Raw genomic sequence first — 27960 nt, forward strand, 5'->3', positions numbered from 1 at the left:
CCAAATTTGTATAAATTAAGATAAGAAGGATAACTATCCATTTTGTTTTTTTTTTAATTTTATATTTTTTGAGTATTTTTTATTATTCATAATATTGTGTGAATAAATAATTGTGCCTATTAAAAATTAAGGTGCCTTTATTCTAATATTGCATCTTGTTTTACTTGTTTATTTATTCGTTCATTATACACGCACATGTAATAAATCATATTCATATGTTTTTGTATTAACAATAAATGTTTTGTAAAAACTATAACAATTTTTTAATTTCATTTGAAGAGAAATAAACAAATAAAATATGGAAAATCATGAAAAAAAAATAAGAGAATATAATAGACACATTTGTTTTTTATGAATTGTCACAACGGTTTTATAAGGTAAATTTATCCAATTTTTAATTGTTAATTTAGCATTATTATACATAGCAACTTCATTTGTTATATTTCATCAACTTATTTAGTCAGATATGACTAATAATATTGTTATTGTCTTTACTATGATAGGGTGCATCGAACGAGTGTTGTTATTAGCATTTTATATATGCAAATATGTTTATATATATGGGATAATTTTTTAAAAGGGGTAAAAACTGTTTAAGTTTTTTAACTTAAAAAACAAATAACTTTATTTTCTTATTGTTTTTGGTATAAAACAATAAGTTTTATTTAAAATGTAATATACAAATTGCGTAAAAATACATATAAAAATTATATATAATATTATAAATGGTTTATTTAAAAAATTAACAAATTTAAAGAGGAATAAAAAAAAAATGCAAAATGATAAATGCATTAATATATAAATAAAAACATTATAATGCATATATTATTTCCTACTTTAGGAAAGGAATGAAGCAACATTGCTGTATATCTTTTGGTGCCCTTTTTCTTTTTTTCATTTTTTGGGCTTTCATAATGATTCTTGAATTATTTCATGCCAAACATTGATTCTACAGATTGTATATTTAATCGTATGGTTATATTTAAGCATATTAATTCATTCAATAAATATCGCAAAACATAAGGAACATATACAATTTTGCATGAAACATTACACGATTTACAAACTGCCATTTTACTATTTCCTCCAATTGACCTTCCTTTTATTAATTTTCCACTACAATTATATTGCAAAATTGGAGATAATATCAGTCCACATTTAGGACAAACAAAACATTCATGCCCATCTGAATTCATTAAAAATCTTTCATTAATTATAAAACTACAGCCATGTGATATTAAACCATCTCTTTCCATTTCTCCCAATCTTATACCACCATGTCTTTTTTTACCTTTTAAAGGTTGATGTGTTAAATGACACACAGGCCCTGTCCGTCTTACTTGGGCTTTATCATAAGCCATATGCCTTAATCTTTGATAATAAATTACTCCGAAAAATATATGTGCTTGTAATGGGACTCCATATATACCACTATATAATAATTCTGTTCCATAATAATCATATCCTTTATTTAGCAGCAATTTTGCAAAAAAATCTATTTTTTCATCATAACTAATTTCAGTCGCGTCGCTATTTTCAGTGGAATTTTTGATAGTAGTTTTTTTTTCGTCGGTATTTTCATCTTGCTTGTTCAGATATCCCTTTACTCCACAGCTATCAATCCATGGATTATTGAAACTTTTCTGTTTAGTGTATTTTCTAAAAGGAGTAGCATCAATTCTTTTGCCATATATAGAAGCAGCTTTACCACAAATACTTTCAATAAGCATACCAATTGTCATACGTGATGGTATACCATGAGGATTAAAAATAACATCTGGAACGATTCCACTTTCTGAAAAAGGCATATCTTCATGAGGGAATAATCTCGAGACAACACCTTTTTGTCCATGCCTTGAAGCAAATTTGTCTCCTACTAAAGGTGGCCTAGTTGTTCTTAACCTTATTATTGCAACTTGGTTATTGCTACTTTGTGAATTACTTACACAATCAACATAATAATCACCATGAGTTTTAAAAATTTCATAAGTAGTTAATTCATTTTTTTTATTTATATATGAATATAATGGATTATTTTCTACCATTTTTTGGTTTACACATGGTAAGCCATCTTTATTTAAAAATTTTCCTTTATGTTCACGCATATTATTTTTCGATGACAAACTATTAGTAGTATATCTAATATTATTACCTAGAACAAAATCAGGAGAATCTGTTTTTTTATATAAATCAATAATTTCCGTTTTATATATGTGGGTTCTAAACATTCCTCTATCTGAGCTAGCTTTATTAATTATAAGTGCATCTTCCATATCATATCCTGTATATGCTAATATAGCAACAACAGCATTCGTACCACTAGGAAAATTGTCAATTCCATAAAGTTCATAATCTCTTGTAACAACAAGAGGGAATTGTGGTGTTATCATTCTATAAATTTTATTAGTAAAGGTATAAAACATATTTAAACTTTGTATACCCATTGTTTGTTTAAGCATTTGACATTGATATATATTACGAGGGCTTTGGTTGTGATCAGAAAATGGTGTTAAAGAAGCTAAAAATGATAAAAAAGATGTTTGTTTTAATTCCATATATTCAAATTTTTGAGGGATTTGTTCATATATATCTAAATTTAAGTTTTCATCACTATCGATATAAGTTGTGGATGACATATTATCATCTGAATATTTATCCGATTCGCTACTGGTTTCATAATCAGAGCTACTAATATATTCATCCTCGTGGAATTGATATTGTTTTTTATTTTCCAGTATATCTAGTATTTTATTTTTACTCTTTGAAATTTTTTTTTTTTCTTTTCTTACAATTTCACTTTCATTGTAATTTTCTCCTTCTTTTTCCATATTATGTTTTTTATTAGTAAAAAAATGATATTGTTCTTTGAGGGTCATTTTTTTCGTATTTTTTGTATTGTTTATACTATTTAAATTTACTATATTTTCTTTTTTTTTTAAAATTTTTCGAGCCAGATTATTTTTTATTATATCATCATAATTTACAGCTATAGAAACATATGGCTGATATCCAGGAGAAATAAATTCAATACATTTCATTTTTAAATTTAATAGAGGCCTTATAATTCTGCCTGTACATGTATTAATTATTATACTATCCATCATTGATGGCTCATTTAAGTGCGCGATAATTTCAAAGTGTGACTTTAAATTGTATAGATTATGATTTTTTGCATATTTCAGTTTATAAACTGTTCTTTTGAAGTCATTTTCACTAATATAGGTAATAGGGACCGAATCAACAATAATTGGAATTGTTTGATTCTCATAAATAGTATGGATTCCACTTGTTTCATCTAAATTAATATTTATTCCGATTTTTTTTAAATACATTTTTATATTAAATTTATGTGGTTCGTTACTAGCAACATTATAGATACAACAATATTGAGACAAATGATTTAATAAACCACATGGCGAACCGTCAGGTGTATGGACAGGACATATAAACCCCCAAGATTCTCCTAGCAATTTTCTTGGTGATAAAACTTTAACATCTTGAAAAAAACTACCTCTATGTATAGCTCTAAAATTAGTTAGCAATCTAAGGTTATTAATTTCGTCCGCTAAAATAGCCCACCCACTTCTTTGTTGATAATGTATATGGTCAGATGTTATATTCCCCGTTTTAAAAAGATATGATACAGAAAAAGATGCAGCTGTAAATGCTTTGGAATTTTCAACAAATATCCGAGTATCACTAAACATTTCTCTCAAGTATCCATCAACACTTGCGAATAATTTTTCCTTTTCGTTCATAAACATAAGTCTGAGTTTTTTTGTGGCATCCATCTTGCTGTTTAGATGGTCTAAAAAGAAAATATGAAAATAAAAATGTAGGCATATATATGTATGCACAAAAGGTGGAAGCATATATTAATTCAATGCACATATATGATGAAATAATTACCATTTTCCGAGGTTAATGCTTTATTATTTTCCAATGTATCCACATTATTGTTAAGCGATATTTGATTGAAGTGGTCTTCACTCAGTTCATGTAATATCATTTCCTTGTAACGTAGATATATTTGTTTAACATTGAGTTTGAACATTTCATATTTTTTTTCCAAAAATTTATGAAGAGATCTGGCATATACCATTTGCATTCTATAAAAGCAATTTAGAATTCTTTCTTTAAGGATATTTGATAATAAGCCACTACAAGTTGTTACAGAGTGGTATTCTAAAGAATCTTTATTTACTGTATTAATTAATTTAAATTTGCTTAGAACTAATTGTTTAAACATTAAACAAACAGTTTCGAATTTTTCTGAATTAGATTGCAAATGTGGTAATACGCAATATTTGATAATGGATTTTCCTTTTTTATAATTATTTCCTTCATAATATCTAAATATAGTTCTTGAAACATTTGCATACTTTCCTATATATTTTAAATTATATTTTTCGAATACTTCTTTTTCATTAATATTATTTTTTAAAAAAATAGAATTTATATAATTTTCTATATATTTTATTGCATTTTCATTTTTTATACCCAATTTAATTTTGTTATATATATAATTTTTTTTTTTTATTGGACTCAGACATAAAATTAACACATGAAATGGCATATGAATAAAAGAGCCCTGAAATCGTGATAAATATCCATATTCATAATTTTTTGAATAAACTAAAGAATTAATAAAAACACTATTATCACTTAGTAAACAATTTATGTGAACTTTATTTTCTTCGTTTAGCAATATTGTATTATATTTTGGGCATATTACATATCTTATTATTTTTAAATTTCCCGAAATAATAAAGAATCCTCCTAATAAACTTTCATCTTCTCCTTTTTGAGTTAATTCTTTTTTATTTAAATTTTTTAAGTTACATAAATCAGACAAAACCATAATAGGTATATAACCTGTACTTACAGTAGTTTGAACAATTTCATTTTTATATTGTTTATTTATTACCATTAAAACTTCACCTTCATATGTCTTACAAGATAATTTGCATAAATATGGGTAATCATTTCTTATATTTCCACTATCACTTTTTATAACTGGACTTTTTATTTTTATATCACTTATATAAAATTTTACACGTTCTGTTGGTTTTTTCTCATAATTTAAGCAAGAGTATCTATTTATATTAGGAGAGTATTCTATAACGGGTAATGTTTCAGGCATATTTTTTATATACACATTTATAAATGAATTAAAATCATCAATATGAGATTGAACTAAAAATTTTGTGAATATATTATAAGTCCCATTAATTACTTTATCGATTTTTAATTTTATATTTGGATATAAGGATTCTATAATTTTTGCATGTAATTTTATTTCTTCATCAGTAATATCTATATTTATCCTTCTTCTTATTTTTTTATTATTATCTTCATTATTTCGATTTTTACTAATTGAACTTCTTTTACTATCCATTTTATAACGGTCTATTTCTTTTTCACTTGCTTCATTTGTTTTATGATTATTCGATGTAATCACCGCCATTTTTGCTTCTTTATTTTTAAAAAAAATTTATGAAGAATATTTAGCTATACTATTTTATATATATAATGCATTCCTTTTTAATTATTTGTTTGCTACTTATTTAAATAAAATGAAGTATATGCGTGTAAGCATTGTAGCAATATAATTTATATCGCTATCCGTTGTAATGTATTATATATATACATGTACGCCCATACGGCCGTATGCATGTGGTATGTAAGAAGGCATGTATAGGCGCAGTGCCTATATTTTAAATGATATTTTAAATATTCATGACATTAAACATTATAACTTGTTTATATGCCTGCTTATGCAACTTGGGTATGAACAAATTGGCAGTTTTTATAAAACTCTGTTTACTAGTATCATTAAAAATGGCACAATGGCTTCATTCATATATATATACAAAAATATTCAAAAAGAAAAAAATATATATATATTTATATGTATATATTACCAACGTAACGATGGCACAAATCAAAAAAATTATATATTTTAATTATTCAACTATTCTAACATATCTACTTTTGATTAACGAAAAAGTTGTTGACGAAGAAAAAAATATAATACATATATAGATAGCATAATGCTCTATTTATATAAAACAACTTTTTTTTTTTATAAATATATTCATAATATTTTTGACTGTAATGTTATTATATTTTTTGACTTATATAGTATGATATGCTTAGTGGAATAATTAATATATATGAAGAACGAATAAAGCACTTATGCATAAATATAAATATTATATAAACCCTGAACTTTGTTTCCTATTTTTTCCCCTCTATGAAAAAATCGTAAGCACACAAAAAAAAAATGCGCAAATATTACCGTTTCATTGGATTTATATAAATTTTTTAGTATATTTGAATTTATACATTTTATTTTAATTTTTTGTGAAGTTGGGGTTAATACATTTTTTCCCTTGTATACCGAAATTTACCTTTATTTTGGAAACATTTTAAAAAAATATTTATATTTATTCTATTTATTATTATTTATTATAATTTTTATATTTTTTGCCCATCTTTTTGGATAACACAAATCTTTAGTTTCGTTTTGCCAATGCTATTTACAGGGTTAACCTTCGAGGAGCATTAATATATACATATGCATTTATATGCGTTATATATCTGCCCTTTTTTTGAAGCATGCTTATGTATATATTACTATGCTCTCAAAGCTTGATTAATATATATTTATATGAATATATCTTTTATTATTGCTTAACGAACAAATCGATAAACAACACAAATAAAAAACGCCCAAATTTTGCCCAATAAAATTATATATATTTATGCATCCCTGGTATATAGAGGACATTCTTTATGTATTCGAAAAAAAATAAATAATAGCAGATTAAACACTTTGGAAAGGGCACAATGACAGTGATAAGCGCTGTAATAAGTACGAAAAACAAAATTTTAGTTTCACGCCAGTTTCAGAATATTAGTAAATGTGATTTAGACTCTCTAGCAATTCCTTTTCATAACTTGATAGAAAGAGAAAGAAGTGATCATACATATATAGAAACCGAAAAAGTGCGTTATGTGTATCAGCCATTAGATAATATATATATATTCTTAATAACCAATATAAACTCGAATATTATTGAAGATTTAGAAATAATAAAAGTATTAAGCCAAATTATCCAAGATATATGCCAAGGGAATATAAATGAATGCACTATTTTAAAAAAATGTTTTACTATAATATTTTATATTGATGAGTTAATTAAAAATGGTGTAAGAGAAATAGTAAATACGAATCAAATAAAAGCATATATTGAGATGGAATCACATGAAGAAAAGTTACAAACTTTGATAAGAGAAAATAAAGAAAAAGAAGAAAAAGAAAGGAGAAAATTTATTGCATCAAAATTAGAAAAAGATAGACAGAAAAAAAATAAAAGCAGCAGCATTAGTAATAATAGTTTTATATCGAATAATATTATTAATAGTGTAGAATATAATTCCAATTTAATAGAAAACTTTTTATATAGATCTGAAGAACAGCCAACTATTATTGATGAAACATTCAATTCCTATAAAGGTATGCAGTTAACAAATAAAAAGGAAAATGTTAGAATATTAGATGTCGTAGATAATAGTGGAATAGAAAATAAATCAAATATTAATGTTAATTCCATTTTCGATAAGCCTGTTAATATATATATAAATGAAAATATTATATGTACACTAAGCTCTGAAGGAACATTATGTGATTTGGATATTCAAGGAGTATTTAATTTACAAATCAATAATAATAAATACTCAAAAATTATTATACAACTAAATAATGAGTATGCAGATAAGGCGAAAATACATCCAATATTAGACAAAAATAAATATAATTCTAATATATTAGAATTAAAAGATAAAAATAAAAATTTTAGAACATCTACAGTATACCCATTGTTAAAATGGAAAATAAATCATCTCAACGATATGTATCTACCTCTTAATATTAGTTGCTGGCCATGTGAAGATAACGAAAGTACAATATTAAATTTGGAAATCGAAAATAAAATGAAAAATCCAAATCAAAATATATACGATTTAAATGTTAATTTAATGTGCCCATCTTCAAGTAAACCACAAGTTATTAGTAAGGATCAAGGAATTATACAGCATGATGGAATTTTATTAAATTGGCATGTTGATACTTTAGAAAATAATAAGAATTGTCAAATCGAAATATCTGTTAATTCAAAGCCTGAGCACATATTTCCATTTTCTGTTGAAGCTAAATCAGATGTTCTTGCCCACAATCTTAATGTTCTTAGTGTTGTAGACGAAGATACAAATGAGAATATAGAATATGAAATAAAGAAAAATATAACCTATTTGTTTACTGTAAATAAATAAGGTATATTTATTTTTATCAATAAGAAAGAAAATTCTATTATTCATTGGATTTTTTTTTGCCCTTTTTACGTAACAGTATAAAATAATGCCATTATCCTTTTATGATTTTTCTAAAAATTATGGAAAAGAAACAAGCATGGCAATACTTTATCGACGAAACTCTATACGCTTTATGTCTGTTAAGAGTTTTTTTAACTCTGAAATTTGGGACGAAACCCATTCCAATTTTCCGAGATATTTTATAAATATTATTAATCGTTTATGACAATATGGATTTAGCGCACATGCATATTATTCATTTTATTTATATATATACATATTTTATTTTTATTTTTTTGTATAACTTTTTACTACACGATTTTGAACCTCTTCACATTTTATCTTTTCCATTTTATTTTTTGTAATACGTTTTCATAAATTACAAAAATATTATGTGTAAAAACTAAGCTTTGTATATAAGCCGCTAAATCGATCAACACAAAATTTAATTATTAATACAAATATCATATAATTTTTTGAAGAATGCGAAATAGGAATATGCATATTCATGTAGAAGTGGTAATAACACTAAAAAGCTATTCCCCCTTTCTGTAGAATTTCCTATTATTACTTATTTCTATAATAGTTATATTGTCTTATCATTAATTAGCAATTAAGGAAAATAAAGCTAGCATATATTTTATGCTATATTTATTAAGGGGATTTTTGTACGTGTGCATAAATATGCTATATATTTTGGTGCGTGGATTAAATATTTTCAGATTATTATAATATTGTTTAATAAGAATCAATTTTATCTCCATATTATTACCTGAATTATATTCATTATTTTATAGTATTATTCTTATATATTACCTCTTTTCAAAATAGTTAAATTCTTCAATTTTATTGAAAAATAATTTTTATATGATAGGAAGTAAATAGATGAAATTTCGTACCCATAATTTTCCTATTCTAAAATAAGCCCATAAAACTGTATATATGTATATGGACATGCACATAAGAGCAAAAATTGAGTAAGAAATATAGAAAAAAATATTTCTAGCCAAGGAAAATCTTTTAAGACATACGAAAACATAATTAATGTCTGAAACTGTGAAGACAGGTCTTTTTTATCGAGACTATACTTTATATGTTGGAGAATATATTGTGGGTGATGAGGCAAAAGTAGACAAAGATGTTTTAGAAGAGAATAAAGGCACCCCATATAAAATTAATGGGGAAACATATACTTCAAAAGAAAATGAAAAAAAAGAAAATACAATAATAGAAAAAAAAATTAACGAAAAAAAAAATGGTTACGATAATTATAAGACTAAGGAGGAGGGTTCAAACAGTTGTGAAATAAAAGAACAGTTAATAATTTTACAAGGAAATGGTAAATATATAAAGCATAATGAAATATATACAGGTTTATTCATAAAAAATGAATATAGAAATGGTATATGGGTAAAATATAAAAACATACATAATTTATTTGTTTACATGAATTTGTATGATGATATAATTAACAAATATAATGGAAATAACGCCAAACAAAATGGTGTCGATAATTTAAAAAACTTTTTATATGTTCCATTAAAAGAGGTTAATATATATATTGGTGAATTTGATAATAATATGTTCAATGGTTTTTCTTTATATTATTTTTATCCATTTTTATATATTGGATATTTTGTAAACAATTCAATGAATGGGTATGGATACATGTTTTATGTTCCATCGATATCAGACGACGATTTTATTAGTTGTCCTCGGAAAAAAAATAATATATTTTTTTCTAGTAATTATTTTAGCTTTTTATCGATAGAAAGTTGTAATAGTCAAAATAGTTATATTAATAATTTGAATAATAAGGAAAAAACAAAATTTCAAAGTGAGGAAATTCATTGTAAGAATATGTCAGAAAATAACAACAATACTGCTAGCCATAATTTATTATATAACGTATATGAAAGGATCGAAAATATAATAAAAAGAAAAAGAAGTACCAATTTAGAATCTCAAAATGAAAAAAATATTTCTTCTATAGATGAGCAGGATATGAAAATTGTCCAAAAAGATAAAGAAGCTTATTTCATTGAAAAAATTGAAGAAGACATATTTAAAGATTTCAAGCTAAAGATAAGACGAAAAAACAAGCTATATAAAATAAAGAAAATTTTTGATGAAAATAAAAAAGAAAATATATTTGATATATTGAGATACATTTCTCATGATAATTTAATTTTTCAAGGGTATTTTTATAATGGTACTTATTCAACGAACTTAAAAAGACAAATATTACACAAAAAAAAGTTTGTAGAATTATATAAAAATAAATTTGTACAAAAAATTGAAGCTATTCAAAAGGATATAATTAATGGTTTGTCCCATGATGATCTAAATATAAACAAATATAATTCTCTATATATTTTTGAAAACAAAACAAAAAATAGCGATCTTCCATTTGTCAACAATACAAAAGCACATTTGAAAGGTGTAGATAATGAAGAGAAAGAGCATATAGGCAAGCCAATTGATAATGAAGATATACTAAGTCAAACCTTTGTAAATATAATTGACTTAAATTTAGTTAAACACATTTTCGAATTAATAAATGATAAAAACATTGCATATAATGTTGAAATTGTTACTGATAAAAAAATTTTTAAATATATAAATATATTTAACAAATTAAATATTAATGATGAAAAAACAAATTATTTTAATAAGTGCACATTAAATTTATCTGGTTATTATCAGCTAGTTGTCTTAAACTTTAAATGTAAGTCAGAGAAAATCATTAATTTGTGTACAAGCAAAGAGGATATTCAAAGCGTTTATAAAATTAAAATGTTTTTAATTTCGTCTGATAAATCTTCTATAATTAAGTATAATACATTTGATTTATTTTACATATTTGTATACATTAAAAATTTGGATAAAAAAAGTAAAAATAAAAATGTGAAAAAAAAAAAGTAGTTTTTTTTTTCCATATTGCGAATTTCAGTTTGAATTTTTTCTCACGACCTTTTATTTTGTTATACTATTTTTTGGTGTTATGCGCATATAAATATTTATTCCTTTTCTTAATTAGAAATAATATAAATTAAAAATTGAACATACTAAAAAGTTATAAGAAATAAAAAATTAACTCATGAAATATTTTATTCTCTTTCGCGATGCATATATATAGCATATAATGCAGCGTATATGTAAAATTTATACTTTTAATATATATATGTAGAAAAATTAGCAATAATAATGCTGGTTTAATAGTAAAATACTATATAATACATACTTCATTCTCCTGCTAAAATTATGAATATATGTAAGTCTATTTTGCATCGATGAATTATTAATGTAAGCGCTAAATGGTTTTATACCACTATGGCATTAACCACAAATTATATGTTAAAAAAATAAATAGTAGCATTTTATAAAAACACGTAAATAACCAAATACAAATTATGCAAAATATATTTACATAGATGTTGGTGTAGAATGCGTTATTATTATATGTATAGATACTTGGTTAATTGTGTTTTAAGCTAATATATGCATATTCTTGCCCCCTTTTTAATAACCCATATTTTAATAATCATAAGAATATTTTTAAGATGAAGCCCCCTTATTTCAATGCTTTTTCAGAACATTTTTACCATAAAGACAATATAATATCAGTAAAATAACAACAAATTTGCATGTACTGTGGAATCGTGCTAGTTTTTATATGGATATATATATTGAATACTGTTTCATGTACATTTATTTAGTTATATATTTACTTATTGACATTCTTACATTTTCTTTTTATATACACCAAGGTATTAAATACCATACTCGTGCACTCAATCATTATTGGGTCCTTGTTCATAAAAGTTCCACAAATAATAAAAATATTTGCTAATAAGACTGCTTCTGGTATCTCATTTGTAACCATATATTTAGATGTAATGATTTAATGCATTTACGTGAACGTATTTATATATGGTGTAGTGAATACATTGTGGGCATAAATGCATAATGACGTATAACCAAAGAGAAATACTATATATATATTAAATTGTGCCGGTGCTACATTTGTAGTTATAATAAAATATAACTAAAATATGAAGTATATTCATTATTATTATTTATTTATTATTCTCTAGATTTTTATAGCAAGCTCAGAAATAGTCATTTCGATAAGAGATAACCTAGATCTGAAACTATATTTAGATGCTGCTTTAATTAGTAAAAAAATATTGCTATAAATATATTAACAAATACATATATATAAGATAGAAAAATGCATATGTTAATGTAATGATGTGCAGAAAGATACGTGTTGGAAAATGATGAAATGCGTATAGTACTATATTTCTGAGCATTGTGTATCAACGTTAGATGCGAGAAAATAATTGGATTATAATTTATTTTGTTTTTCGAATTTGTATAAATAATTTTTCGTATTTTTTACGTCTTTTAACAGATGCGCAAAATTTTTTGATAGTATATTTTATGTGGAAATATAGCAACCAGTATTCAAAATCCACTAAAATTTTAAAAATTTGTTTATATATATTTTATATTTTGTTTCTAATGTATGGTTTGCCAAATGCAATGCTTCCTTTGATTGGAATAATATCCATTCCAATAAGTTATAAAAAAAAAATAAATATATATATATATAATTGTGTACACCACCATATAAGTGTTTACTACATGCATTTTTTGTGTGCGAATAATTTTATAGTTAAATAATTACGGATGTTGTTTTTATAATTTTAGGCAGTTTTTCCAAATTTCCTCAAATACGTTTAAATAAGCAAAATAAGCACACCGGAAGTTTGTCTCCAATAACTTACTCACTCCTTTTCCTTCGAAATTTGTCTAGAATATTTGTTGTATTTTATAATATAAACAATATAATATACATGGTAAGCTATAAAAGAAAGGAAATGAAAAGTAGCAAAAAGATAATAAACATGCTTGTATGAATACCGATATGAGCACGATGTTTACATACATATTATGGAAATTTTAAGATGGACCACCATAATACACAATTTACATACATAAAATGGCACTAATATCTAACCCTTGTGTTGTATAATAATAATAATAACAATAATAATAATTTTTTTTTTTCAAGATCCGTTGTGTTGTTCCGGCGGTCTTAAATTTCACTATTTTGTTCCAAGTAAGAGCAATGAAATTAAAAAAAAGTATTATACAAAAAAAAATATTAACATAAAACAAAATTGTATTTATTTTGTGAATTTGCCTTTAGATTTTTTATTATTGGAAAAACACCAATAAATTTTTAGCCAAAACCAAGGTCGAATAGAATAAAATATGATTGATATCATTTGCACAAGTATATATGCATATTCCTAGGAATAGCTTCATATTTTTTTTAAGTAACAACTACAACTAATTTTTTATAATTATAAATTTTAATTCGTAAGTTATCGTTTGAAAGTATAGTCACAAACCTTTATCGCCCTAAACGTGATTTATATGTCAAAAATCAAAAAGAAAATTATTTGTTTATAATATTTTTTTTCTTTTCATTTACATATATTTTGAGCATTTGCATAACTTTTTTTGTGCATCAAAGTTTTATTTGAAACACGTAAATATATCCATAGAGTACAATGATTTGTATTCTCTTATTAATTTCTTTATAAAGAATTTTCTATAAAATATTTATTTATATCACGGCGAAGTTATTAAAACGCTATAAAATAAAGTATTAATGATGCTGGAGCTTATTATATATGCAAGTGTAAATGGATAAGAAGTATAGTGTTCCTAAAAATAGAAACACAATATGTTTATTCCCATATTTCACTATAAATAAGTATTAAATATCTAAACATTAAACTTGCAAATTATGAAGATGCATGTAAACGGAAGAAAAATATATATATTACAAAAACGTAAAATAATTAAAAATTATTTATAATATGAAAGAAACAGACAAACATGATCAAATATATATAATGAAATATATGACAAAATAAGCACGTACAATAATAGTGAAATAATATGCATCATATGTTTCCACATCAATATAAAGCATATAGAAATAATATATTAATAATGCAATTATTAAATATAATAAAACGATAAATATAAATGTGATATTGAATTATCTATAAAAATACAGGTGCAAACAATTGAATTAGACGAGCATGCTATAAAATGTATAAATGGTATTCTATAAAAATACGATCAATAGTTATAGCTTGTAAATCATAAATATATTATAAATAATTATTAAAACTTTATAAATAATTTTTGTATAAGCCTAATAAGTTCTTTATTATGTCCATCATTTATAATAATTGAAATGAGTTTTGGTTTTTCCAATTTTTTTTTGAATTAATATCGCCTAGTGATTAAAATGTAATTATACCCTTTGGGGGCTTAAAATAGTTTCATAACTATTATAGTTGAATCATCATGATAACTTCTTCTATGTTTATCTACTTGACTAGTAAGGCGCATTTTGTCATATAATGAATGAGCGGAATGGTTTTCGATAGCAGCACCAACTAAAAGTCTTGCAGAATCCTTAAGAGAAAAATTATATTTAGTAAAAATGGAATGTATGTTAAAGTCACTTAAATCATTTGTGACACCATCGGTTGCTAGGACTAGATATTTATCACCCTTCGTTCTTCTAACTGCAAAAACTTCTGGATGACTAGTTATATAAGGAAATGTATATGGTTCTTGGAAGTTTTTTTTTCCATCCGACGTATATTTCAAAGCACGATCCTTATATTTTAAGAAATAATCACCAAATGATCTTGTACATTGTAATAAACCTTTTAGATATAAGGTATTTTGTTCTGGTGTTCTATATAATTCTAATGGACCAGATTTTTTAGTAGTGGGGAATTCGGATCTATCTACGCTAGGATGAAGTTTCAAAGCACCGGTAAATCGAGCTAAAATTAACTTCTTATCATTAGGATGCTCTTTCACCATTTTTTCATATTCCGCAGGTTCAGCAATATTATGAATGTTATTTAGTACAATAAAATTATTTGGCCTTAATAGAAGAGATTTTGAATCACCAACATTACTTACATAGTAACTATGTTTATCCATTAAAACACTTAATGCGCATGATCCATTTGGGCTATAATGATGAACGTTAGTTTCAAATTTTAAAGTTACTTTTAGAATATCCTCATCGAGTTCTACATGTGCATCTTCTATAGCTGATACAATATCACGGGGTTTTAATTTGCCGTTTAATATTTTACTCATTAAATTTTTTTTAACGTAAACAGGTAACCATTTTTTTAATAATTCAGCCATCGTTGGACCACCATGTCCATCCATAACAGATGAAAATATAAATTGATTATCTTTAAGTTTAAATACATCTGTGGCATTTCCATTTGCACCACTACTAGAGCCTGGATTAGAACTTGAAGAAGTACTACTTGACAATGGTTCATACATATCATCTTTATAAAAAATATCAGCATCATCAGCAAGAGTATAATGGCTAGGCATGGTCATACCATTTTTTACTTTTCCCTTATAAAATTGTATAAATTTACTCATTTTGTCTGTCATAAAAGTATCAACATCCTCTATAAACATTTCCTGAGTTGATCTCAAAGATACGTATGAAGTTCTCATAGGTTTTAATTCTATTTCATTCAAATCTATAAGAGTTACAATGGCCCTATCTTCTACAGGATCGTTAGCTTCCCATTGAGTCACATTAATGTGTGAAGAGTTTTCACGGAGAAATGGGGTAGGATCTAGATCTTCGTCTTTCGCAAATTCCAAAAACCAACCCCCTTGGTCATGTGTCATATATTGTAATTTAATGAATTCATGAAATTGAGCTTCTTTTTTATCGAGCGGGGCCCCATTCTGATCAACATAATTGTTTTCGAAAACATAATCACCATTACCACCTTTTATATAATTTCCACTAGCACTGGCCATAGCACTAATTCCCACTATATCATTACCACGCTCATCTTTATATGGAATAGGGACAAATTCATCGTTTTCTGGTTTCTTTAAAATAGGTTTTCTTGCCGTTTTTGCCGTTTTTGGTCTTAATGATGCTCTTCTTGATGTTTTTAATGATTGTTTTCTTGCTGGTTGTGCCGGTTTCTTTTCTTGGCATAAAACATTATTGTTATCGACTAGTATTGATATGATAAAAATCGCCAAACATAATAGTACCTTCCTCGATGAAATCTTTTTTCCTAATCGTAATTCGTGACATAAGCCTCCCATTTTGGCTCGTTTATTATTACTGCTATTATATTATTATTAGTATTATATTATTGTATTTAATTATATTATTATTATATTTAATTAATATAATTATTATATTTAATTATATAATTATTATATTTAATTATATAATTATTATATTTAATTATATAATTATTATATTTAATTATATAGTTATATTTGAATGATATTATTATATTTAATTATATAATTATTATATTTTTATTTTTTTTCATAATGAATAAAAAATATCGTATATCAAAAGTATAAGTATTTCAATTATATCTTAACAAAATAATTATAAATAAAAAATAAATAAGTAAATAAATAAATAAATTTATATATATATAATTATAAATATGCATAACGTTACCGGAGTAAATCTATATACTACCCTATATTTCATGATTTTTATTCATAATTGTTAGTTATAATAGTTTTAAAAATAAAAATAAATAAATTAATAAAAAATAATTGTTGCAAAATACGTGAGTGCTTTAATAACATAATTATGTCGCCCCTTTCTTTACCGAAAAATAATATTAAAAAATATGTAAGAAATAGCTATAAAATCGCTACTACTTATTTAGCTAGGTTTTTTATATCGATACGGAATTAACAAAATTTCTTATAAAAATATTTATTATAACAAAACAATTGAAAAAAGTACAAATTTTTAGTAATGCGAAAAAATTATATATATAATAATTTGTATATATTTCAAAGAATTTTTAATTTTACTCTTCTTCCTTTCTCATTTCTCTCTTCTATGCACCTTTTTTAAATATAATTAAAATGAAGTTTTTTTTTCTATAAATTTTTACTATATCAAAATTTAGGTATAAAGCATAGTTTTGTGTTTCATATTATAGATTAGTGTTAAATAAGTATATGCAAAGTAATATAATAACTAGTTAATCTCAAAAATATTACTTGTTATAAAAGTTCCATATATGAATAAATAAAATAATAAAAATATTCAAATAAAGCCCAATATAATAGGCCAGCATAAATGGTATTTATATTCTAATATAATAATTCACCTAATGCATGTATACAAGAAAAATTATAAAAAGAATGCATACATAAAAATATTATTTTTGTTAATTTTTTGAATAAATAAAAGAAATAATATATATATATGCCCTTCTTCCAAAGTTATATAGTTTGTTCAAAATTCTCTATATTTAAGCCTTAATTTTTATAGTGTTTACTGTTTTCAAAGTGAATATATATTATTCCATTATTTATACAGTACCTATATAAAAAAGATTTGCAAAACAGGGGTAAAAAAGTTACTCCTTTTTTTTGCTATTTTTACAATTTTTAGTTATTTAAAAAAAATATTGGTATATTATTTACTTCTGTATTATTTTCACTTTTTTTTTTTATAAATAAATCTGGTTCAAACTCATTCATAAAGAGCAAATTATTTGACTTTGTGGTGATTTTTTCACTTTGAATATTTATTAGATTTAGCTCTCCCGAAAAATAAGGGTTATCATTGTTATCAGATATAGTGGTAGCAGTGGGAATATCAATATGCAAATTTGTGCTATGTTGTTTTAAATTTAAAGGTAATATTTTTTCATTTTTTTCATTTGTTTTTTTTGATTGAGTAATATGAAGTCTTTTAGGATACTTTTTTAAAATGGGTATAGTTTTATTTTTTATATTATTGCTATTTATATTACTACTATTATTATATTTTGGGTGAGTCTCATCTTTATATTTGTTTACGCCCTGGTTTGGTTTGTTTAAATTTCTAAAGAGCACCAATTTTTTTTTTAATTTGTTTTTTTCCTCTTTTAAATCATTTAATTGTTGTAAAACTGCATTTAATACGTGACTATAAAAAACGTTTATTTTCTTTTGCTTATTTAATTCTTTTAATAATATTATATTTAAATTAATATATTTATCTTCTTGGGGGGTATAAGAAGAAAATGAATTTTGATTTTCAGTGGGTAAGTCATCAAAATTACTCATAATTTCACCACAACATGACAAATAGTCTATATAATTAGCATTTTTATTCATAACATCATCTATTTTATTTTTTATAAAATGATAATCAACGTAAATGCTTTTTTTATTTTCAAAATTTAAATAATTACCATTTATAAGACAATCGATATCATTTGTACATGCAATTTGCTTACTATTATTAATGTTATTAAGAAAATTCATAATTTGTATTTTCTCATTAGGCATATTATTTTGTTTTGTATTTTTTTTACTTTTCTTTTTTTTCTTTTCATTTTTTGACTCCTCATTTTTCGTTTCTTCCTTCGCTTCCTTTTCTATAACTGATCCATTATAAAAATTGTATAAATTTTCATTTTTTCCAAACTTATTAGAAAAAGGCGAAAACGTGTTTATAATATTATTGTTAATTCCATATATGGGTTTATTTTTTATATTGTTTGTAGTATGATCCATTTTAAAAAATGGGAGATCAGAATGTGTAGTATTATTTATTTTTATTCTTTCGCAATTTTTATCTATTTCTTCGTAAAAGTTTATTTTCTTATCTTCTATTTCGTCTTCATTCCCTTTCAGACTACAGCCCGTTGGTATATCGGGAGTTGCCTTACATTTTTCAGAAATTTTAGAAGAAAATATAATTTCTTCATGATTTTTATTTTTCTTACTGTCTCCACAAAGCTTATATTGCTCTATGTGTTCGTCTTTCGCATTTAAAATACTTTCCATTGGTTCTATATGATCACTGTTTAAAGATGCAGAATTATTACAATGTATTATATTTTCATTTATTCCATTGTATGTTATATCTTGTTTGTCTACTGATTCAAGTAAATTATCCGAAGAATAATCATTTATTTTTAATGAACTTATATTATTAGCATCTTGATTTATACCCATTTGAACATATAAATAGTTATTTCCATTTCCTATAAAATCGTATCGAATAAAATTATTATTTTTTTTATCAGCATATAATTTGTCTTCAATTAATTTATTCATGCATTGTATTTTTTTTATTGAATTTAATAAAAATAACTTATTGTCTTCCGTTAGTATAATAATATTATCATCATTACATGAAAATTCTTTAACCTTATGATTCGATAAATCTAACTTTTTTATTCCAATAATATTATTTCCCCAAATATAAAAATTATTATTTTTTGTTAAACAAGCGGAATATAATTTACCAAGTGATGCCTTTATAACTATATCATTATTAAAATTCTTCAATTTTATTTCATAATTTGATTTTTTATTATCTACATTTAATTCATCAATATTATTATTTCCCCATGTATATAATTCTCCTGTACTAGTTAATAATGCATTATAATCATGACTAGAGTAAATATTACTTATTTTTAATTTTTTTCTTATATCAACTTTTTTTGGAAAATAAACATTATCTTCTTCTTTAAATCCTAGTTTTCCATTTGATCCTGAACCACATGAATAAATATTATTAAAACATAGTATAGATTCCTTTTCGATGCTATTTTCTTTTTCTAAAGGTATTTGTTTTGATGCATTTTTTACTTCTTTTGATATTTTTTCTATTGTCTTTTTTATTTCTTCCTTTTCTTTAAATTTGTTTTCATTATGAAAATATAATAAATTTGTCTGATTTAAATTATCTATATCTTTGGCACTATTTTGGTCATTAATGCTTATGTCAAAGTTGGGCAAGTATTTATTATTAATGTGATTTTCTTTTTCAATTATCTTATTTAAATTTGTAGATTTCTCGTCTTTTTTTTGTTCATCTATATCATTAGTAATATAATTATCATGAGGAAGGTCTGATTCGGTTAAAAAAATCGAATGGTTATTTCCGCATGCAATATCAATAACTTTTTCATTAAAATAAACTAATAAGGGTGTTGATATTTCTTTGGTAGTATCTCCTATACCTAATTGGCCATATTTATTATTTCCCCAGACAAAAACATTATAGTTATGCATTAAAGCTACTATATGCTCAAGTCCGCATGATATTTTTCGAATGGTTTGTTTGGAAAAAATTGGATTAATTGTTAGTTTATTTCTATTCGTTTTGTCTCCTAAACCTAATTGGCCGTGATTATTTAGTCCGACTATTTCGAAATCATTATTTTCATATATAACTATTATATTATTAGGGCCATTGTATATATTTTTTATCTTCACATTATGCCGTATGTTTAAAAAACATAATTTTTTTTTTCTATCTATTAAATATTCCTATAAAATTAATTGAACAAATGAATAGTAGGTGATATATGAATGTGTAAATATGCGAGACATGTAAGAAATAGCCACGCTTTTGTTTAAAATAAAAAAACAACTATATTGTTATAATTTATAATATTGCTTTACAACAAATAAAAACTATAATATATATTATGTTTAAAATGATAGTTTCATATTTGTCTATCTTTTACTATTTAATATTTACTATGCACATTTATATATATATATTTTTTCTCTCTTTTAAAAGATATACATTTGTTCCATGAAGAATAAGACGACTTTTCACATTTCCTTGGCCCATTTTATTTAAAACATAAAAATATAGGCGTTAATATATTTAGGTTTATGCGCCTAGCTTTTTAGTTCATATGATAATTTAAGGTATACATTATAAGTGGAATTATTATAAGGATATTTATTATATTGACTCATTATTATCGTTTTTTTTTAATTTCTAAGGAATACCATTTTCCTTGAACTTATTTTCAGAAAGTTTGTATTACAATTACCCTTTTAAAATACACTTAATTACTTTTAAGAATACTATTGTTATTAACTAAAATTTATATTTAATGCACGTTTCGATAAAAATGTTATATTTATATAAAGGAATAATAAGCCAATAAATATATAAGAGAAATATGAAATGTGAAAATTTTACACATTGGTGGACATTTTCACACATTAATAAAAATTATAGTTTAAATTATAAATAAAAATTAATTAATTCTCTATATAAAAAATGCTATATTTTCTGTTATACTTTATAGTTATTTGAATTATAAATGATAAGGCAGAACAAGAATGGTAAAACGAAAATATATATCATTGAAAATAAAAGATTTACAAGCATTCCCAATATATCAAGATATCCATTTATATTTATAGCTTATAAATGTAATATAAAGCTAATGTATATATATTTATTACAAGTGATGGAAAAACATAATAATTATTATTATAGCTGACTATTATGCAAAATATAGGCATGCCTATAATATGGATATATTTATTTAAAAGCATTTGTGATAAATAATTAACAAAATTGTATAGGTGTGCATATGCATACACAGTTTCAGTTAATTGAGAACCAAAAAAGTAGTTTTAAAATATAATATCAAATTATAAGCCAAAAAACAAAAACGAAAAATAAAATATGTAAAATATAATATAAAATAAGTATTATTAACGGTAGAAAAAAAATGTGAAACAGAAAAATATCCTAAGACACCTTGGAAGCATATTTCGCCGAAAAAACCATGTGCAATGAAATAAAAAAATCAAAAATGAAAGATAAAAAGCAAACGACAGTGTTTGCTACATATAAATATAATATATAACTTAAGTTACAAAACCATTTTGTTTCGATAATATTGGGAGAAGCAATATTGATATTAAGGGGGGTTCCATTTCCGTTTTGAATAGCATTTAAATAATTATCATATGAACAGAAAAATAAGCTTCCTTCAGCAATGTAACTTGAAATAATAACTAGGGATGCTAAAAACAATACTGTGCATCCATTTATTATGACTCCAATAAAAAGAGAATATTTACATGCTTTCACAATTGAATATAAATCATAGCAACCCAAAACGCTGAATAAAATTGATGATATAGCTGTGGTTATCAATACTAAATAGAAGCATAAATCCTTATGTTTTTGGGTATAATGTATAATCGTTTTAATTGTCTCATCAAGCGAATCTGCATTAAAAACATTATATTTTGGTAAAACCGTATTATAGAAATAATAATTTTTTAATAATATATAAAAGAGCGATATATATATATTTGATGATAATGCTTTGACAAATGCCAATAAAAATTTTTTCTTAAAATGCGTTTCTGTATTCATGTATAACTCTAAAAAATCAAGTAATGATATTATTATAAATATTGATAAAAATATATTTGCATAACTATGTAATTGGCATAAATTATTCCCTACATCTATAAACATATCGCTATTATAATCACTAAACCAATATTCATAGCTCCTTATATTACAAAAAAATGAATTATTCTCAAGATTTTCTATAAACATTAAAGATGTAAATAATGTTTGGAAAATTAAGCATACTAATTTTATAATTTTGCTATTTTTAAAATTAATAAAAAGAAAATTTGCGCCCCAAACTTCTAAAAAATGTACAATGTTGAATATAATTGATAATGAGCCAAAAATAATATTTATTATTTCAAAAGGTTTGTAATAATTATAAAATATTTCATTAGTTTGTAAAATATCTGTTTGATCTTCAGGTATGTTATATTTTTTTATTTCATTTTCTCCCAAAGACAAAAATGTATATGATAGTAAATTAAAAAGTAACATATATATTATTGTAGTTATTATTTGTACTAATCTAACAGTTATTAAGAAGGATTTTCCATGGATCCTGTTTTTATATTCAATTTCTAGTGTTTCTCTCATCCCCCTTATTACCGTGGACTTATTTGTTGGCATCATTTTTTCTTTCTTCAATCTTATTATTAATTATTTTGCATTCATATATGATTTTTTATAGTTCACCAGTAAATGATTTATTTGATTTAATTGCGCATATCTTCCTATTTTTCACTATTTTTTCGTTAATCTTTTGTTTTAATTTTCCGTTAGATTTCCGCTTTTTTTTCCCTTCTCTTTTGGTGATAACTCAAATTTCAAACGGTATGTGATTGCTAATTTTAACGAATTCAAATATTAATTATCTGGAGGAAAATATAGAAATTCTTCATATTTTGTGAATATTATTCTTATTTTGTTTCGCTTTTTTTTTTTTTTCAAAAAGCTTAAAAACAAATAATTTATGTTGTATTTTATTGTTTTATAAAAACGTTAAAAATTTTCCTATAAGTATGCATATTCTCCGTTTATACTACATTTTATATTTATATTATTTTGTTCCATTGTTTAAATGGGTTTCGAATTATCTCATTTTAACAATGAATACAGAAATTTAATATTCACAAATATGAGGTAACATTTGTTTCAAAACAAATTAATATATATGTAAATATATATTTTTTAACTATATAAAAATATTATAACTTTACGTTTAATTACTGTACACATAATAATGCATGCCATTCGACGCATGTACATAAGTATTTTATATTAAACTCAATTATATATGTTATATAAATATACAATTAACTTATTGAAGACATTTTTTACATAAGCATATTTATTTTATACATTTATGTAACTCTAAATAACTATATAATAAAATTTGCATAATTTTTTTTATTATGTTTTCTATTATTTTCCTCGCTATCCATATAATTGGAATTATTTTCGTATATGAAAACTTTCGATTTATGCTATGTAAGTTATTCTGTTATTTTGTATTTTAACTATTTATAGCATATATACTATATTTTTTTAATTACAGAGTTTTCATATCAGAGGTTTTACAAAAATAAAATATATATAAATATTAACGCAAATTTAAATCTTAATTATAGATTAAATATAATTAGCAATCATAAAAATTAAGTACTGTTTAAAAAAGTATATATAATATTTGCAAAGTTTAAACGTATTAAAAAATTTTCATTGATCTATATTTCGAGGTGTTATTTTATTATTTTGAATTTTTTTTATTTTAAAAACAAACAAAAAGGAATGTAATGAATGTTTATCAAAAATGGGAAATACCATAATATAGTCAGGCATATATATGTGTAGATTGTTCTGATAAGGTAAAGCTTATTAACCTTTGAAATATCAAAATTGTTAATATATGAAACAAAAATGCAAATATATGATTAAAAGGTATAAATTATAAATGTCTTTTTAGTAGTATGGTTGTAATATAAAATTAAAAAACAAAACATAACCATATTAGGTATTTCATATATTCAACGAAAAGCATTTCAAATAAATAATATTTGATTGTTTTGCGGTGCTAATATAAGACAATAATGATTTCTTTCTATTGTTATATTCCCTTATATCAATCCTTTTTTGTTTTCTCGATTTTATGCAAATAAATAGATAAATCTTTAACTCTTCAATTTTTATATTATGTTCAGAAATATTATAAGCAATGTAATATTTTTACGATATATAGAACGAAATTATTTTATACTTTATTTGAAATGCCCAATTTTATGGGGATACCAATTTGTTTTCTATTATACATGCATAATAATAGTATATTTTTTTAATGACATTCGAAATAAATGGAACGTTTTTTTATATGATTTTATAAACAGTTATTGTCTAAAAATATTAAATGTATGAAGTTTATAATAGTATAAGATATTCAAAGCAAGCTGCTTTATGCTAACAAAAAAATATAAGCGTGTATGAATATATTTTGGGATAGTCTGTTGTGGTTTTATTGTACATATATTTATTTTATTATCATTTTTTATGAACAAAAAAAATTTATATAATGGAATATTAGTCTATTTAACTTATTTAAAAATAAACAACATATAGCATATTTATACGTATACTATATAAAGTGGACCTGATCATAGAATACTTATTTCATTATCGTTGCAACTTTTTTCCATAATTGTATTTTAATAGTTTATTTTTAATATAAATTAAAGTATATTTTATTATATTTTTACTTTTTTAAGTGATCTCCTTTTTTCGTTTTATGTTTTCCTTTTTATTTGGTAAAATTAAAAATGTAGCAGACCGACAAACAGATTAAATTTAAATATGATACTACGAAAAAAATCCATAAAAAAAAATATATATATTGTATATTATATTTATGCGTGTATAATATAAAAAAAAATAAATCATATATGCCTCTTCGTTTTTTATTCTTCATTTTTTTCAAGTAAAAAAAAATAATAATATATCTTATAAAAGCGTAGAAAATAAAGAATAAAAAATTATGATGCTATTATTTTTTTAATTATTATATAATGCTTTATCATGAAGTAAAATATATATTCCTGATATAATTTAGAAAAAATGGGAATATACTGTTTCAGTATTAAACTTCAAAAAAAGTATATGCATATTTTATGTGGCCCTTAAGATTTAAGTTCATAACGAGCAAAAAACACCATAAAGGCTATATAGTATAATATATAATAGTCTATATGTTTTTATAAAATAAAATATTCACATAGATGATAATATAAGTAACAAGGCAATATTTAAAAGTATGCTATTATTGGGTAGTGAATAAAATATAATTAATAAATTCACAATACACATACGTCGCTGTGTTTATGCGCATATGTATTTAATAGTAATATAAATATCCCATTTTTGAGAGGACCAAATGAAAGAAATTGTACAAAACGATGTTGTTTTGGGAAAAGAAGAGGATGAATGTATTGAAGAAAATGGAGAAACCAATGAAACAAAAGATTTTATTGTAAATAAAAAGCGGAAAAATGAAACTAATGATGGAAAAAAAAAGAATAAAAAAAATGAAATATTTGAACGAACGGATAATACTAATGATCTGAGTGTAGAGGAATCCACTAATAGTGACGAAATGATTAATGAGAAAAAAGGACGTAAGAAATGTAAAAAGTATATAGATAAAAATGCAGAAGAAAAAGAAAAAATAGAAGAATCAGAGTCATCGTCGAGTGCTGAAAACAGCTCGAGTAGTGACGAAGATCATGATGGATTATTATTAACATCGAAGTTTAAAAAAAAGTTCTCTAATTTATTACTTAAATTAAAAAGTAAAGATTCTAATTTATTAAATAAAAAAGATGATTGCTTTTTTCATGACAGTGATTTTGATACGGATACGTCCAAGGATGATGTACCAAAAGAGAGCGATGAAGAGGAAAATAAAAATAATGATAATAATGAAAATGAAAAGAAGAATAGCATAAATTATTCAGAATTTTACAAAGATATATTACTAAAGGAAGGATCACAAGCTTTTGATAATGAAGAAGAAAATCTTCTTAATAAAGAAAAAGAAGCGTATTCTTCAAAAAATCGCAAAAGTTATTTTGATGAACAAGATGAACTAAAAAAAAAAATCCTTGAAGCATGTAAAATTGCTGATGAGGAATATGCAAAAAATAATGATGAAAATGAAGGTGACTTTTTTACAATAAAAGAAAAGACAGAAAATGAAATATTGGAAGAAAAAAAATATTTTGAAAATTTTCTTAGCACATCAAACCATATTAAAGAAAGTGATAATTTATTAAAAGAATATTGGAAAGATAATTTAAATAAAGATGAAGAATTTTTAAGAGATTATATATTAAAAGAATTATGGAGAGAAGATAAAATTCATAATATTTATGAAGAAATAGATGAAATAGATGATGAAGAATTAGAAAAATCGGAAAGATTTGAAAAAACATATAATTTTCGATTTGAAGAACAAAATGGGAATATTATAAATTCTGCACCAAGGAAAATAGATAATAGTGTAAGACAAGAAAATGAAAAAAAAAAAAAAAAAAGAGATCGAAAAAAAGAAAAACGAATAAAAAAAAGAGAATTAAAAAGAAAAATGCTTTTAGAAGAATTAAAAAATAAAGAAAATAACAAAGATACGAGTACCACTCTACTTAATAAAAATGGCAATAATAATAATTCAAAAAATTTAGAGCAACATAAAGCTAATAATAAAAATAACCAAGAGCATAGTGATAATGATTTATGGTATTTATGCGATGAATGCCAATATGCAATTATGCCCTTAAGTTATGTATTTGAATGTAATACATGTGAAAATTTTACTTTATGTAAAAAATGCTTTAAAAAGGGAAAACATGAACATCCATTGAAAAAAATGCTAGTACCTATATATTGTGAACCACCTGCGAATTATGAAAATGGTAATGATAATGAGGATGATCAGAATGACATAAATGGAAAAACGAAGAAAAGACGAAAAACACAAAATAATGAAATAGAATACTTGGAAAATGATTCTAGTGGATATGAAGATTTAATTGATGATATGCCTATAAGATATAAATATATTAAAGTAAAACCTAAAGCATTTAATTTAACAACGGATTTTATATTAAAAACAGATGATACAAAATTAGATGAAATAGTACCTATGAAAAAAATATCTCCATATTACGAAAACAAAAAAAAGTCATCTGATCGAAAGCCAAAAAAGAAGTAAATATTCGAGGGGTATAGCAGTATGTATAAACAATTAAATTTTGTAGCAGTACAAAGTT

The 27960-nt window shown here is 23.6% G+C and overlaps 8 protein-coding genes across 8 annotated transcripts; 4 read left to right on the forward strand and 4 right to left on the reverse strand.

Moving 5' to 3' along the window:
- Positions 1 to 926: 926 nt before the first annotated feature.
- PCHAS_0932200 (DNA-directed RNA polymerase I subunit RPA2, putative) lies at positions 927 to 5467 on the reverse strand (the record flags this gene model as incomplete). The annotated part of the gene is made up of 2 exons (XM_016798194.1): positions 927 to 3808; positions 3910 to 5467. 2 exons carry the CDS (start codon positions 5465 to 5467, stop codon positions 927 to 929), a joined length of 4440 nt encoding a protein of 1479 aa, XP_016655434.1.
- A 1385-nt stretch (positions 5468 to 6852) lies between these two features.
- Positions 6853 to 8337, forward strand: PCHAS_0932300 (coatomer subunit delta, putative; the record flags this gene model as incomplete). Its single annotated transcript, XM_728443.2, has 1 exon — positions 6853 to 8337. The coding sequence occupies one exon, from the start codon at positions 6853 to 6855 to the stop codon at positions 8335 to 8337; it is 1485 nt and encodes a 494-aa protein (XP_733536.2).
- Positions 8338 to 9420: 1083 nt separating this feature from the next.
- On the forward strand, positions 9421 to 11301 carry PCHAS_0932400 (conserved Plasmodium protein, unknown function; the record flags this gene model as incomplete). Its single annotated transcript, XM_016798195.1, has 1 exon — positions 9421 to 11301. The coding sequence occupies one exon, from the start codon at positions 9421 to 9423 to the stop codon at positions 11299 to 11301; it is 1881 nt and encodes a 626-aa protein (XP_016655435.1).
- Positions 11302 to 11939: 638 nt separating this feature from the next.
- PCHAS_0932500 (PQ-loop repeat-containing protein) lies at positions 11940 to 13651 on the forward strand (the record flags this gene model as incomplete). Its single annotated transcript, XM_016798196.1, has 7 exons — positions 11940 to 12002; positions 12147 to 12272; positions 12474 to 12555; positions 12794 to 12961; positions 13093 to 13241; positions 13457 to 13504; positions 13595 to 13651. 7 exons carry the CDS (start codon positions 11940 to 11942, stop codon positions 13649 to 13651), a joined length of 693 nt encoding a protein of 230 aa, XP_016655436.1.
- A 1085-nt stretch (positions 13652 to 14736) lies between these two features.
- PCHAS_0932600 (protein phosphatase PPM8, putative) lies at positions 14737 to 16584 on the reverse strand (the record flags this gene model as incomplete). Its single annotated transcript, XM_738899.2, has 1 exon — positions 14737 to 16584. One exon carries the CDS (start codon positions 16582 to 16584, stop codon positions 14737 to 14739), a length of 1848 nt encoding a protein of 615 aa, XP_743992.2.
- Positions 16585 to 17910: 1326 nt separating this feature from the next.
- Positions 17911 to 21106, reverse strand: PCHAS_0932700 (regulator of chromosome condensation, putative; the record flags this gene model as incomplete). Its single annotated transcript, XM_016798197.1, has 2 exons — positions 17911 to 20796; positions 21059 to 21106. The coding sequence occupies 2 exons, from the start codon at positions 21104 to 21106 to the stop codon at positions 17911 to 17913; spliced, it is 2934 nt and encodes a 977-aa protein (XP_016655437.1).
- Positions 21107 to 22027: 921 nt separating this feature from the next.
- On the reverse strand, positions 22028 to 23278 carry PCHAS_0932800 (conserved Plasmodium membrane protein, unknown function; the record flags this gene model as incomplete). Its single annotated transcript, XM_735589.2, has 1 exon — positions 22028 to 23278. One exon carries the CDS (start codon positions 23276 to 23278, stop codon positions 22028 to 22030), a length of 1251 nt encoding a protein of 416 aa, XP_740682.2.
- A 2788-nt stretch (positions 23279 to 26066) lies between these two features.
- On the forward strand, positions 26067 to 27902 carry PCHAS_0932900 (protein KRI1, putative; the record flags this gene model as incomplete). The annotated part of the gene is made up of 1 exon (XM_734644.2): positions 26067 to 27902. One exon carries the CDS (start codon positions 26067 to 26069, stop codon positions 27900 to 27902), a length of 1836 nt encoding a protein of 611 aa, XP_739737.2.
- Positions 27903 to 27960: the final 58 nt, after the last annotated feature.

This window comes from Plasmodium chabaudi, assembly GCF_900002335.3.
Source record: "Plasmodium chabaudi chabaudi strain AS genome assembly, chromosome: 9".
Lineage (NCBI taxonomy): Eukaryota > Apicomplexa > Aconoidasida > Haemosporida > Plasmodiidae > Plasmodium > Plasmodium chabaudi.